Source organism: Diabrotica virgifera, chromosome 5 (genome assembly GCF_917563875.1).
Source record: "Diabrotica virgifera virgifera chromosome 5, PGI_DIABVI_V3a".
NCBI classification, from domain to species: Eukaryota; Metazoa; Arthropoda; class Insecta; order Coleoptera; family Chrysomelidae; genus Diabrotica; species Diabrotica virgifera.
The window spans coordinates 76,347,356-76,363,900 of record NC_065447.1 but is presented as its reverse complement, the minus strand read 5'-3'; the positions used below and the strand labels follow the sequence as shown (position 1 = coordinate 76,363,900).

At 32.6% G+C, this 16,545-nt stretch overlaps 1 protein-coding gene across 1 annotated transcript in view; it reads right to left on the bottom strand.

The window, feature by feature from the left end:
• The window catches only part of LOC114326695 (uncharacterized), a 126,375-nt gene that overhangs the window by 34,043 nt on the left and 75,787 nt on the right, over window positions 1-16,545 (bottom strand). The window contains exon 2 of the mRNA XM_028275108.2: window positions 5,239-5,484. Coding sequence (XP_028130909.1) covers window positions 5,239-5,484 — 246 coding nt within the window. The remainder of the gene's footprint in view (window positions 1-5,238; window positions 5,485-16,545) is intronic.

Here is a 16,545-nt window from a genome sequence, read left to right as displayed (position 1 = left end):
TCCCAAAAACGACGTCGCTTAAATCAAGTAAGCATGTCATTTATACTTAGTATCTAGTATCTCCAGGATTAGGGGCAACCATGCCCTATATACAGCTTATAAAGTTCAAATAGGTCTAATATGAAGTAATTTATGCATTTGTGATGAAATTTCCGATTTTCCATTTATATTCCTCGAATGTCCATTAAATTTAATAAACACATGACACATTGTACTTGAAATTATTGAATCTCAAAATTCCGTTGCCTATTAATTTTAGCTATTTATGGAACCTAACTAATAGTGACATACAGGGTTGGCCACTCAAAAGAGTCCACCCTGATATTTGGTAATATTTATTGGATTTAATGAAAATTCTAAACAACCCTGTCATTTGTCTTCCAGTACCACAAACCTTTCATTTTAAATACGAAATATAATTAAATACAATTTTTTCTTGTTGAGTCAATAATTACATTAAAACAAAACTGGACCTCGGAGGTAAACTACACTATGTCGACATGGCGTTTTTTTAATAAGTATTTTTAATCCGCTTATTTTATTAGTTGGATTATAAAAATTGGTTATTTATTATCTCTAAAATATTGTCATATTGTCTTTCAACCAAGTATGATACATCAGATTTTTATTAACATCCTAAGTGCTCTAAACTTTGTTGCAAACATACGCTAAACAAAATTGTTTGAAATGGCATAGTGTATCTTCTTCTTGCATCGTAAGTATTTGGGCTTACATATTTTATATTTTAGTTTTATTTATATAATATCCATGTATTATTAATATTATTTATAATTTAAAATAGCATACATACATTAAAGTCAGAATTTGGTATTAGTTTTGAAAGTAAACTAAATGTAAGCCCAAATACTTACGATGTCGGGATAGTATCACGAGGTTTTTTCCTGGTTTTCCCTTGTGATTTACTATGGAATCTCTAGCTCGAGAATTTTACTGCCATCGTTGCATTTGTTGTCTTTTTAAAGACAGATCACATGCTATGATTTTTTGTGGCGGATATTCTTGAGTTGGGGTTGATTTCATGTAATCGAATGAACTATCTTTTAGTAAAGTCGTCCCAGGAAACGCAACTCATCATTATTGGCAATATCATTTTAAAGTCTTCTACTTTAAAATGTATAATACATGCCTGAATTGCCGATATAAATGAGTCAGATTAAATAAATTATTAGACGAATTTTTTACTAAGCAACAACATTTTTGTTTATTTAGTATTATTTTGTATTTTGACAACGACATCCGACTTGGGCGTCGAAACGTTAATAAATTCATTTTTTTGGTAAAATTGTGGCTTATTTCCCATTTAAAAAAATTCATTAGAAAATATTTTTATTATTGAAAGAAGAGAGACTCATTTTCTTGATGCATATATGCGTGTTGCATATGAATTCGCTGTCAAAAATAGATGCATCGTATTTTAGTCTTGAGAAAACCTCCGAAAAGTCCTCAGAAAATTGAAGAAGAGAGATAGAAAATATGCTGCTAGAGCGCCATAAGAATTATCATGTTTTCATGAATGCTTCACATTTATCCAACACCAGCATAGCTGTAGTTTCGTCTTATCTTTAAAAAACTACTGAACAGTGGCGGATCTACTGGGGGAGGGATAGAGGAAGTAACACGGTCCAGAATTAAATAAAAAATTGTTGAAATATAAAAAATACATTAACAGACATGAAACCTAAACTACAGACAAACAAATTCAACCCAATAAACTCGATAGTTAGGAAAAGTATGGGTACTTATTCCATATAAGTTATTATCAATGTCTTTTATGTAATTTGGGTTTATCTCTTTTATGTCATTTGGTTGGTGTTTTATTGGAAGACGCCCCCCCCCCCCAGGGTTCTGACACTGCTACTGAAGCGCCTTTATACAACCATAAGTATTATTATAGCAGTACAAGACATCTCACGTTTTCCCGTTGCAGAATAGATTTTTCTAAAAACCATTAGATACGCCGAGAAAGCAGTAGTTTTTGCATATAGCTTAGGTGGTTTGTAAAGAATAATGTCCCGCATAAAATTCCATCGGGTGTTGACGGAGAGCTTATATTATATACCCAGCAGAACTGTCAAAGTCCCTATATAGTTAATGAAATATATACGATAAGCCAATTGCACGCAGTACGACCAATGGAAAACAGACCGCTTCAGGAGAAGAAAATAAATTAATGTATTATATACCTACCTATGTAAAATAGTTATTTACGTATTAAGAGCGAAAAGTGATACATTATTGCTTGAGAGGTAATTACTCGAAAGCAATAATGTCACTTTGCGCTTGTAATACATACAACATTTTTTCTACAATCACTTAATAAAATTAAATTATTTTTAAATCATTAACTTTATTGTAACTATTATAATATAATAGATATATTATATCTGTCATTATAATGTCAAAACATTAACTTTTATATCTCTCAGTTTGAATGTTCAATGTGTTTGTATTGTATGGTTGTACGGTTGCTACGGACAAGGCGCGTAAAATCAAACTTTACGCGCTAGAGCGATAAAATGACGGTACTCAGTGAACGTCAACTTTTCGTTGCCGTTGCCATTGACAAGCGAAAAAGTCTTCTTTATCAAGTGATTGTAGAAAAATGAAATTATTCCCTTTTTTTTCAATACGTCAAATCAAATTCTTTATACTTAAAAAAAAATGAAATTAGATAGTAATTTATAGAGGCCCGCAAAGTACTTCACAACATGTTTAACTGTCTGACTACTTACTCAATCACTCTAACACTAACATTAATAGCCGTGCCACTGGATATTTTTAAAGGTAGGTAATTGCCTTGTCAAAGTTTTACTTTCTTGAAGAGTTGGTGTACCAAATTTGAAAATTTCACCAACGTTTTTGATCTATTGTAAATTTTTAATTTCATTTTTAAACATTTAAGCTCCTTAAATACAAATAACAAACTTATCACAGATGGTTATTGGAAGTTTTACTCTTAAAATAAGGAGGTATAGTCCACAAAAATATTTTATTTCTTTGGTTACTTTCAAAATTGGGGAGTGCATATAGATTTTCACTTCGGAAAAAATCAAACAAGATAGAACCTTTTGTAATTTCATTAAGAAATGTTTAATAAACAACATATCAAAAAGTTCTACTCGAGAAGTGGGTGCTTCATTTTTTATTAAACAAATGAACTACGAAATTAGATGTTTTTTTAAATAACTCCAAAAATATAAATTTTAGAAAAAAACTGACTTGGCCATTGAAAAATTCAGAAAATTTTACAAAAAAAACCTTATATAAAGAATTTTCTAAAATTAAATCTGTATTTTCTATAATTTTTTATTTATAACGCTAAAGTCACCCTTCTCACAAACATTGGCGCACTGTAAACTAACGTACGGCGAAGTGCACGGTTGAGTTATTTTAATGTAATTCTGTAACTAATGGATCAAATGAAATTTTACAAATTGAACATGAAAGAAGAATAATTAAGCTATCTTATGGTTATAATAGAAAGAAATAAAATGTATGGGCGTAAGTACAGTGTGGGCGGAAAGTGAGTCTTACATGAATTTTGTTTAAAAATGATTTAAAAATGTGTAACTAATACAATTTTTCTTATAACACTCTTAATTTTGCAAAACTTACCTTTCAAGCATCTTACTAAATGATGTTTCATTCAAAAAAAATCTTAAAAATTTAATTCAAATGATATGACGTCTCAAAAAATGTAATTTTTGAAATGTTCGTAGTATTATAGAATTACCACCAATTTAAGACGGTATTAATCAAGTTTGAACAGATCTATTACAGTTTTATAAGTGCTTTTTTAAAGCTTAGGATGTAGTCTTTAAAATTCACTAAATTATTTTACTTTAAAAATAAAATAAACTATTCCTTTTTAAGAAAATTAAGAAAGATAACAAAAATGTAATTCAAAAACCGAAAATTAGCAGCTTAAAAAATGTTTATACAAAGTGATCAAAACTTTTTTTTTTGTAAAACTTACCTAAAATACATTTAATAATAAACTTCAACAATAATAAATGTTCAGCAGAAAATTTTTTTTTAGCTCTTATACAGTATGTCTGCGTAACTTGGAACCTATTGATAACTTTTTTATTATCAGTTTTACGAAAAAAAGTTATTCTTTATAAAATACTCTGCATCGTATATAATCTAAGATGAAATCATCAAATATCAAATTTAATTAATGTTATACGAGGTATGTCAAAAAATATGAACTCCACTCAGGAGTAAAGTACCTTTACATTTCACAATATCGAAAATTGTTATAAAGAAAAGTTGTTTGGAATTAAAAAATTTGTTTTAGTGTTCAATTATATCCTTCTAATTAAAATATTGTGAATAATAAAGCCACTCTCACGAAAAATTCATATTTTTTAAATACCTCGTATAAAATTAAAAAAGTTTGATATCTGATAGTTGTATCTTAGATTTTAGACCAGGAAGAGCATTCTATGGAGAATAACTTTTTTTCGTAAAAGTGATAATAAAATAGTTATCATAATTGTAATAAAATGATGATAAGTATCCGTAATTTGAGAAAAAATTGATTTTTTTTTTTTCGATTAGAATGATGTAATTGTATATTTAGACATAGTTTCTAATTTCAAACAACTTTTCATAATAGCATTTTTTGATATTCAGGGATATAAAGGTACTTTACTCTTTAACGAAATTCATATTTTTGACACAACTCGTATAAAATTGATAAAATTTGATATCTGATGGTTCAGTTTTAGATTTTTGACTATCTAGAGCATTTTATTAAGAATAACTTTTTTTCATAAAATTGATAATAAAAAAGTTTTCCATGTGGTTCCTAGCTACGCAGACACACTGTATAAGAGCTTCTGTATAAGAATTTTCAAATTGTAATGCCATATTCGGATTCAGCATAATCAAAAACAAAATAGAAACATATTTGATCAAAGTAAAATGATGAATTTAACGATATTTTTAAAATTATTTATACAAAACAATTGTTATTGTTTAAACAATTAATAAACAATTACCGGCCAAATCTGCGAGTACAACTTTTTACTTTAACATGTATATAAACTAATAAAAAAGTTTTAGAAAAATATAAGCTTGTTTGAATTTTTCCGAAACAATGCATGTTTTCGTTCTAATTGCACTCCCCTAAATACCCTCTACAAATTTCAAAAGTTGTGAAAACTTAGTAAGAAATTGTATTCTATACTTAAGTACAAGTTTATTTTTTACCTGGAAGTTTGGTCCAATCTTGCATTCTCCAAAATAAATCCTGATCTTTGCAATGAATTAAGGGCTAACTCAGATACGGCATTTCTAAGTCCTGGAAGAGTGGGTCCCTCTTCAGGTGACGGTAACTGGCTAATATCTGACGTGCTGAAACTTTTTTGAAGACCAACGGCGGATGATAAGGCTGCACAACTACGGATTAATTCAGTCTCTTCTTCAAACCATAAAATTTCTGGTATATCTGCAGGCCTTAAACAAAAACAAAATTTTATCATTGTGATACAATACTTCCTTAAAAAATATTAAAATGTAATACGCGAACGACATTGACAAAAATAAACAATTTAACTTTTGTTGCTAATTTGGTTCATTTAAACATGACACAAATTTAAAAGGTCGACACACAAAACTACATAGTGACAACAGTTATGAGTAAGTAGACACTCCTACGCGGATAATGGGATAATGAAATTTTTGTGGACTTTATGAACTAGGTAGTAATCAGTGGCGTAGCTGAAAATTGCGGGGCCCCCTGCCGCGGCAATTTTTGTGATCCAGTGTATTATAAACATAACGACAATTAATAACAGTATAATTACTAAAATATGTGGAAATGGCAATATTTGGCCTTTCTTTAATAAGTCTTCATATAGTTTATGAATAGACATGAAAACCTATTATACATGTATCTTAATCCGACAAACCTATTATATTCCACGAACATACGCCTGTTTTGGATTACTTCGACAACGAATATTTTACTGTGCAAAATAAGAAGAACGAAAGTAAATTGCAAATTACATTGTTGTTTATTGGAATAATTATTACCGCCATTTACTTTCGTACTTCTTATATTGCACGGTAAAATATTCGTTGTCGAAGTAATCCAAAACAGGCGTATGTTCGTGGAATGGCCCATAGTAAGTTGTTGCATTCCAAATTTACATTGAAAACATTAACTACAAAACTTTTTTTGCTAAAAGTAATTTTTTTAAATATTAAATTTTTTTATATGTTTTATCCGTTTATTTTTAAATTCCGGTGTAATACCCCACTATTCTGCTATCCCTGCTGCTTTTGCTAAAGTTTCGGAAAACGAATTTCTCATTTCTAGAAGAATATCACGAGTTTTTTCAAAATGTTTAAGGGCGACCGTTATCTTTGCCATTTCAGATTGCAAAAGTGTTGATGTTAGATCAATAAAGTTAAATATTTTAGATGGAATAGTAATGTTAACGACAAATTCAAAATTATTCATAAATATGATCTAATAATGCATTAACTTATAATTTTTCATCGTTTTTTAGATAGCAATGAAATTTTCGTTAAAGATTTCATTACTTGTCGGAAAGCTCGACGCAAAGCCATAACAGCATCATGTCTGGATGACCACCGGGTTTCACATAACCAGTGGCGGCTCGTGAGAGGAGGCAAGGGAGGCTTAGCCTCCCCATAAATTTTTTACACACGCTACACTGTTTTGTTTATCATGAATCGCGAAAAAAACAAGCACTCTCACTATTATTCGCGGTGTGCATGTACTTGGAAGGGAAACGAGAAACGACCGTGCGCGAGTCGCGGAGAAATATTGCAACTATCTTAAATAATTCATATTGTCAATTGAAATTGTCAAATTGACGTATATTTCATACCTTCTGTCATTGAAGCAGAAAAATTATATATTACTCCACAATATTGATATGATATGTAATTATTATATAAATATATAAAATATATTATAATATTAATTAATTGTATTTTACTTGCAGTACTGCATTTTAATAATTAATTTTATTTACTACATACAATTGTTTACGTTTTGATAACATAACCTGAATCTTATTTTTTCTTCTTATTATTTTTTTGGGCTATGGCCTTGACAATTATCCAGTAACCAGGACTAACATAATTGGACAATATAATTAAAAGTGCGAATAAAGTTGCAGAGCATAGAAATAGGGGTCGCTTTGCCGAACTGGCACAGTCCCAATACAACGTGTAAATTCCATATTATCACTGTCACTAAATATCCATACGCACGGAGCATTAGCATTAGAACGCATGGTCGCGCCTCAGTTTTATTATTATTGTAGGCAGGACCCTGGGTTATCCCGAGATGCATGAACGGAGCCGAGAAGCGAAGCAGCCTCCGTAGCTGATGCACCGAGCAGCGCATTTAAGGCTACGGCTCCACGGGCTAGAAATTGACGCTAGCAGTAGCAGTAAAATGAACTTAAGGTTCCACGGAACGGAATGGGAATAGCCGAACTGAACCGACTACGCACAAGTCGTGTAGTCAGTACAGTTCGGCTATTCCTATTCCGTTCTGCGGAACCTTACGTTCAGTTTACTGCTACTGCTAGCGTCAATTTCTCGCCCGTGGAGCCGTAGCCTAAGGAGACCCGGTGTCCTAACAGTGGCATCTACGGTGCCATCACACGCTGCCCGGAGATATACCAAGGGAGGCAAAGTAGCTTCTCGGCTCCGTTGCGTGCGTCTCGGGAAAACGAATTTTCGGGTGCTGACTAAAAATAATGAAAAATCTAGAAGTGCGAATTTTGTTATGAAATTTGGTATGTGGGGTTAGAATAATATTTGGAACAACTTGTTCTTCCGACATCTTTAACTCAAATCAAAATATCGGTAATTCATCGTGTTTTTGAATTCGCAGTAGGCCGCGTTTAGAATTAAAAAAATTCAGTTGAGTATCTTAAAAAATGTGAAGCTTCATCCTGTATGGACTGCAAAACTTAGAGAAGGAATTGTTAACAAATAAACGACACAAACTTTGGTATTTAACTTTTACAATTAGTAACTAACTATTTTTAAAATGACATGATATCATGAAATTATGAATTATGATGATATTATAAAATGTAAATAAAAATGGTCAAAAAATGGGGCCTTAAATTGCATTTTTTGGCGCATTTTTATGCTAGTTCAAAATTTGTCTAGATATTTTACAGTTAGGTATAGCCTCCCCTATTGTAAAAACCACGAGCCGCCACTGCACATAACCGTTTAAGTATTGGCAAACGCGATGGATACAAAGTGATAATAGTGCATAGTACATCCTATCTTTTAATACTGGCACTAAAAAAACATAATCTTTTTAATTATATTCTAAAAAAACCAACTCCTGTACACCAACAACGGCATCATTCAACACTAGGTTCAGATTATGGGATGCACAATGAACATAGGAAGCTGTTTTTTCAATGTCAGTTATACGTCTTTGTACGCCTGAATATACACCACTCATAACCCTTACCCCATGATACCCCTTTCCTCTGCAGTTGTGTACGGAAAGGTGCTTTGACTGTATAAATTTTAAAATTTCATTAAGACCTTCTGCACTTTGGTCTAACATGCGAATAAATCCCAAAAAACTTTCAACAACTTCTGCTTTGATAAATTATTTTCATCTCAAGTTACATACTGGAAAATAAAATTAAGCTGATAGTGTTTCGAAATATCTTTTGTGGTATCATGAATTATTGAATAAAAATTTTTTTTTTAATTAAATTAATCATTTTGTTTTCAGTTTCTTGAGCCAGCAAATTTATAACTTCGTTTTTGTATTTGGTAGCTCAAGTAATTTGTTTTTTTTTTCAATGTTATTTCACAAGTTATTGTTTTTATCGATTAATTTAGCTAGTAAAAGAACCACCGACAAAAAATTACCTTTTTTGGATTCACTTTCATCTAAACTACCAACATGTCCATGAAAATACGAAACGCTAAATTGCACCCGAAAAGAGTAAGAGTTACGTTAATTACCCGCTTCATTATTTCCTTCTAAATTACCTACTTTGATGCTCATTAGGAAAATATGTTTTAATCCCCAATTTATAAAAAGTACAAGTATTAACACATTGAACGCCACGTGAGTTCTATTTAACTCACGCCTTGTTTGGCCCAGGCGCTCAGTGAGTTAAATATAATTCACATTAACATTGAGATTCTGGACGTGGAGCCTGAAGGCACAAACAAAAAATTTTAATGTGGCGGTTAATGTTTTAAGCTTGAAGGCTTTAAGGGGCCTCTCCTAACGTCGGGGCCCCCCGCCTTGCGGGCCCTGCCGGCCTGTCAGCTACGCCACTGGTAGTAATATTACGAAGTTTGTATTATTTCTTGTATACAGAGTATCCAGAAACTATCCTGTCAAACGAAGACCGGAGATTCCTGAGATACTTTTAAGACAATTTACCCAATTCACCTAGTCCGAAAATGATTACTAAGAAAGCTAGAGCTCCTTGAAGATGACGTCTTTAATTAGTTTGTTTTTAATATCTCCAGAACGCTTCTATTTAGAAAAACGAGAACTAGTACGCCTAGTTATTTTCCAGAGATAAATCGATTCCATCAATTACGAATTTCTAGTACCGGTCATAGGCGTCCGCTTTGGGAAGGGCAACGGTTATTATTTTATCGCATAACTTTTTTCTCTAGAACTTTGTATTCTTGCTTTAATTCGGTATGTGGCACCGTTTTCTAGAAAATTTGATACTTACGGAAAATTTCTTGTTTTTTGAATTTGAAAAAAGTTTTCAAAAAAAAACTGTTTAGAAAAACGAAAACTGCTACGTTTATTTATCTTTCAGAGATGAATAGCTTTCATCAATTGCAAATTTCTAGTGCCTTTCATATGCGTCCGTTTTAGGTAGGTCACCGGTTCACAGGCCAACAATGAATTTGATGTTTTAAAATAAACATCCTTTCTTAGGTAATTTTGACCTCCTGAATCCGAAACGCCCAGTGATTGGTGTACCGCACTATTTACTCCCATTCATAAGAAAGGCGTAACCACAAAATGTAGTAACTCCCGAACCATTTCACCAATTTCACACCCAAATAAAATTCTGTTAAAAGGCACAAGGGAGCAAATTCTTAATATGCGACAACTCATTGAGAAAGCACGAGAATTCAAAATTCCGATGATCATCTGCTTTCTGGATTATCAAAAGGCATTTGACTGTGTAAACTGGACAGTTTTGTGGAAAGTTCTACATAAGATGGGGGTTCCTGATCATCTGTCAGCTCTAGTGAAAAGCCTATATGAGAACCAGAATAAGAATTGAAAACCATAAGTCCGATCCTTTTAAAATAGGTAGAGGAGTCCGACAAGGATGTATTCTATCTCCAAGTCTTTTTAATTTCTATGGTGAATATATAATGAGAAAAGCACTCGACAAATGGAATGGCGGTATCTCTATCGCAGGAAAGAAGATCTCAAATCTCAGATATGCAGATAATACAACATTAATAACTCCATCCGAAGAAGAAATGTCCAGCCTGCTGCAGCTAGTGGAAGCCGAAAGCAATAGATGTGGTCTCAAGATCAATAAACAAAAAACAAAAATTATGATAGTAGATTATTCAAATTCACTTCAGACAACAGGAGCCTTGGACCAGTTTGAAGTGGTTAACGAGTTACCTAGGATCCTACATCAGTAATACAGGATCTTGTGAAACAGAAATACGTAGAAGAATAGGCATGGCCAAAAACGCTATGAGTCGATTATCGAAAATCTGGAAAGATCGCTCCTTGTCGAAGAACACCAAAATAAGATTAGTACGTGCCTTAATTTTTCCCATATTTAATTACGGAATCGAAACATAAACAATGAAATCGGACGACAGAAAAAGGATTGACGCCTTTGAAATATGGTGCTGGAGAAGAATGCTTCGGATCTCATGGACGGAACACAGAACAAATCACTCAATCCTCCAAGAGCTTAATATTCAGACTCGACTTTCCTCTATTTGCCTCTCCACCGTCTTAAAATTTTCCGGCCATATTGCAAGAAGAAGTGATGATAATCTTGAGAGACTTATAATTTCGGAAAACGTTGAAGGGCGCAGAAGTAGAGGTCGCTCACCTACTCGATGGACCGATCAAGTACAAAGCCAGTGGAAAAACATTATCTGAATCCATGAGGGAAGCTCAGGACGTAAGCCGATGGAAAGAGATAGTTGCTCGTATTATAGGGAATCACGACACTCAGCAATGAGGAAACGTCTGAGGAGGGAATCCGAAACTGACATTAGGTTTTTTCTATCACCTTCCAATTTTTCGCAAATCGAGATCTTATAAAAATTCCTTGATTATACGAAAAGTTTACATATAAAATTAGAAAAACGGTTTTTAGTGTAAATATATGCCACACACTTGTCCAAAAATATTTTAATAAAATTCTGAATTGTGGCAACACTGTAAAATTAGTGAGCTAGTGCAATACCGCGGCTGCACTCTCCCAGTTGTAAATAAACGCATCACGCATCAAAATCAATTGTTTGTTTTTAGCAGTTCGAAGAGGTTTATCGCTGTGTTTCGAATTAGTGCTATTTATTTGTTATTCTATTCTTTTTTCGAGCTATGAAAAGGAGACATTGTGTTAATAATGCAGACTGCTTTTATTATATTTGTGTCAGTCTTGTGGTTGCAAAACAAAGACATAACATAACCTTATTTGTTGTTCTGAAGCTATTTTCTTGTGGCATTTTTACAATTTTAACTATTTAGAATGGGAAATAAGCCACAATATTATTAAAAAATGATTTTTATTAACGTTTTCAATAGTATTTTGTATTTTGACAACGGCACCCGATTTGGGCGTCGAAACGTTAATAAAAATCATTTTTTAATAATATTGTGGCTTATTTCCCATTCTAAATAGTTAAAATAACCTTATTTGTTCGTAATGCGTATCATGCCTATTTTGGAGTGAAAATATGAGAACAAGACAAATCTTGGGCACTACATATTGTATGTAAAGTTTGTGTAGAATCTTTACGAAGTTGGACAAAAGGAAGAAAAAAGTCATTGAGTTTTGGAGTTCCCATGGTGTGGCGTGGGCCACAAAACCATTCTTATGATTGCTACTTTTGCTCCTGCGATTTAAAGGGATTTAATTTTAAGAATAAGAAAAGTATTTTATACCCGAACCTAAAATCTGCTATTAGGCCTATTTCTCATGGCCCTGATGTACCCATACCTATTCCACCAAAGGAGTTACAGAATGTGTTATGGTCTGATTCGGAACAGTCTGCATTTGAGTCCACAGATCCCGAAGTTACTTTTGAAGCAGAAGAAGGGCCACGACTATTTAATCAAATGGAATTAAACGATTTAATAAGAGACTTAAATCTTCCCAAAGATGCCTCGGAACTTCTAGCGTCTAGACTTCGTAATAAAAATTTGCTGCCTCCAGGTACATCAACCAGTTTCTACAGAAATCGAGAAAAGGACCTGAGTCCATATTTTACTCAAGAAGATTCTTTAGTATATTGTAACAATATCTCCGACTTAGTTATTAAGCTAGGAGCTGCCTCTTATGAAAAGGAAGAATGGAGACTATTTATTGACTCTAGCAAAAGAAGTCTAAAAGGTGTTTTACTGCACAATGGTAATACACTGGCTTCTGTTCCGGTCGCTCATTATCTTCACCTTAAAGAAACATACGAAAACTTGGAATTTCTCTTAGAAAAAATTAAATGCCGAGACCATAACTGGATGCTTTGTGCAGATCTAAAAGTTCTGTGTATGCTACTTGGGCAACAGTCAGGTTATACTAAATATCTTGCTTCATTTGTGAATGGGACAGCCGAGCACGAGATAAACATTGGACCCAAAAAGAATGGCCTACAAGAGAATACCTTACGCCAGGAAGTAAAAACATAAAACACAATGCCTTAGTTGATCGTGAAAGAATTTTATTGCCCCCTCTGCATATAAAATTAGGTTTGATGAAACAGTTTGTTAAAGCTATTGACAAAAACGGAGAATGTTTTAAATACATTTGTTCAAAATTTCCCAAGTTGTCCGATGCAAAATTAAAAGAAGGAGTTTTTGTTGGTCCCGACATTAGATTTTTATGCAGAGACGAAAACTTTCAAAATTCTATGACGCTTATCGAAAAGAAAGCGTGGACTTCATTTAAAGAAGTTATCGAAAAGTTCTTGGGAAATAAGAAAGTTCCAGACTATGAGAACATTGTCACACAAATGCTACAAAATTTTCGTATTCTAGGATGTAATATGAGTTTAAAAGTACATTTTTTATTCGCTCATCTAGACCAATTTCCAGGAAATCTTGGAGCTGTTAGCGAAGAGCAAGGGGAACGTTTCCACCAAGACATTAAGCAGATGGAAAGACGTTGTCAGTTTAAATGGAGCGTATCAATGATGGCAGACTACTGTTGGATGCTACAACGTGATAATCCTGACAAAATTTATAGAAAAATTTCTACCAAACGCAGTTTTTTGACAAAAAGGAAAAGATTTCATTAAGTTGTGCATACAAAATATGTAGTTTTCTTTATTTTGAGCATTACTCTTATTTTTAAAATACATTAATAAATGTATTTATAAGCACATTAGTGTTTTTTTATTTTTTAATTTGCTAAAATATCTTACGTGATAGAAAAAATTGGTTTGCAGATTTGGAATCAGCGCATCAAAATTATATAAAATCACTTGTCAAATTCAAAACATCTTTCAAAAAGTTTTTTTTGTAGACCTGTGTTATTTTATCGCATAACTTCTTTGTCTTTAACTTTTAAGTAGGTATTTACTGGATTATTTTTTTCACCTGTCAAATTCTGACGTTTTTGCTTTTTCAGCCAATCATGATGTTTTGCAGAATTGCGTGGATGTTAATTAAACACCGAAGTACTTCTAGTCAGTTTTATTTTAAAAGAAAACTCAATAATTCTACAAATAACTTAAACATCAAAATCAACATTTATTTTTCTTTGACACTTGTTTTACTTATCGTTGACATCTGACACTTATATAACATTGTTTCCAACTACATCATACAATAACAAAAATCCCCTAGATTTGCCGTTGCTTATTTTTACTGGGTATTCAACACCCCCCCTCAACGGTAAATCTCCTAGATCTAAATTAATTTTTTTATTCTAAACCTAGCAACTCTCTAAATTTTTTAAACAGAGTTAAACCTAATGGTTTTGTACATATGTCAGCCTGTTGGTCACTTGTATTAAGATATTTTAATACAACAATATTTTCCTTAATTTTATCTCGTACAAAATGAAATCTAATATCAACATGTTTTAGTCTTTTATGAAATTCCGGATTTCTACTAACCCTTATAGCGCTTTGATTGTCTGCATGAATTAGAACCGCTACATAATCAGGTTTTATTTTTAAATCATACATTAAGTATCTTAGCCAACATGCTTCACTCACACATACACTTAGTGCAACATATTCAGCTTCAGTAGAGGACAAACTGACTGTAGACTGTTTCCGTGATGCCCATGACACCGTACAATTAAAAACTTTGAATACATATCCTGATGTAGATTTTCTATCAGTACGGTCACCTGCCCAATCTGAATCTGAGTACCCTACTATCAAATTTTCCTGTTTATATTTATGTTTATAGTATATCAAACTCATAGTAACTGTGCTTTGAATATATCTCAATACTCTTTTTATTGCTACCCACAAATCGTTACTTGCACATGTTTGATACCTGCTTAATATACCTATAGCTATACACAAATCTGGTCTTGAGCATAACATTGCATACATCAAACATCCTATAGCAACTCTACATTTCTTTTCTATCTCTATGCTCTCAGATTTTTCTCGTTTGAGAAAATCGTGGTGAAAATTATTATCCATTGGTGTTGTTGATGGCTTGCAGCTTGACATGTCAAATTTCTTCAAAACATTTTTTAAGTAAACAGTTTGATTAATTTTTATTTTGCCTTCAGACAAATTTTGAGTTATGCACATACCCAAAAAATGTTTTATTTGACCTAAGTCGTTCATTTTGAAGTTTTTGTTTAAAATGTATTTTATTTTCTCAACTTCTTGATCATTTGTACCTGCCAACAGCAAATCATCAACATACAGCAAAATGTATATCCTACCTTTTTCATTTACTTTAATATAAAGACAATATTCATATTCAGATCTTGAAAAACTCAAATTTTGCATCAAATTATGAAATTTGTCATTCCAATTTTTAGGTGAACTTTTCAAACCATATAAGGATTTTCTTAATTTGCAAATAGTGCCCTCTTTTTCTTTAAATCCCTTTGGGAGTGAAATAAAAACATTTTCTTTAATATCCCCATTTAGAAATGCACTACAAACATCTACTTGATGAATTTTCATATCAAAAGTATTACACATGGCTAAGAAAATCCTTATTGATGGTAATTTTGCTACTGGACTATAAATATCATTAAAACACATACCAATTTGTTGAAAACCTCTAGCTACCAAACGAGCTTTATATTTCACTACTTTACCATTTTCATTTTTCTTTTTCTTGAACACCCACTTGCACTCAATGACTTTTTGACCATCACTACTTTGCACAAACTCCCATGTTTCATTTTCTAGCAACGCATTTATTTCTGATTGCATAGCTTTCTTCCAATTTTTACACTCACTACTGGCCACTGCATCATCATACGTCTGGGGTTCTTCATCATCACTAAAAGTCAACAAACTCATTTCGTCATCATCCAGAACATAATCATCATATCTTGAGGGTCTTTTTATATGTCTTCTCAGGTCATATCCATGCTCCTGCTCTATTTCATTCACATCTTCAATACTGCTATCAGTTTCGAGGTCACTCTCACTGCTTTCTTCTCTATTATTTTGAGGTTCTTCTGCTTCACTGTCATCTTCTTCTGACTTTATCTCCTCACATATCATCTGTATGTTTTTATTCATGTCTGTCTCCCCATTTTTTATTTCTATGGTTTTCTCGGGCAAAAATATGACATCTCGATGAATTTCAACTTTATTTTTGTCTGGGACAAATATTTTGTAACCTTTTACATCCTCACTGTAACCAATAAAGAAACCAAACATATTTTTTGCATCCCATTTTAATCTCTTCTCTTTTGGGACATGCACTGATACTCTAGAACCAAAACTCTTGAGTGTAGAAATATTATTGACTTTCTTTTTGTACCATAATTCATAAGGTGTCACATTTTTTATGCTACTAGGGCCTGTTCGGTTTAAAACATACACTGCTGTATGTATGGCCTCTGCCCACAAGTTTTTATTCAACTTTTGCCCTTGTATCATAGTTCGGGCTGATTCAACTAGGGTTCTATTTTCCCTCTCAGCCCTACCGTTCTGCTGAGGCGTATACACTACTGATCTCTGATGTTTTATGCCTTGATAGTCAAGCATCTCCTTTATTTCTTGGTTCATAAACTCTAAACCGTTATCTGATCGTAAAGTTTTCATCTTGTAGCCTGTCTCTCTCTCGGCTAATGATATAAAATTTTTAAGGTGTTTCTTAAC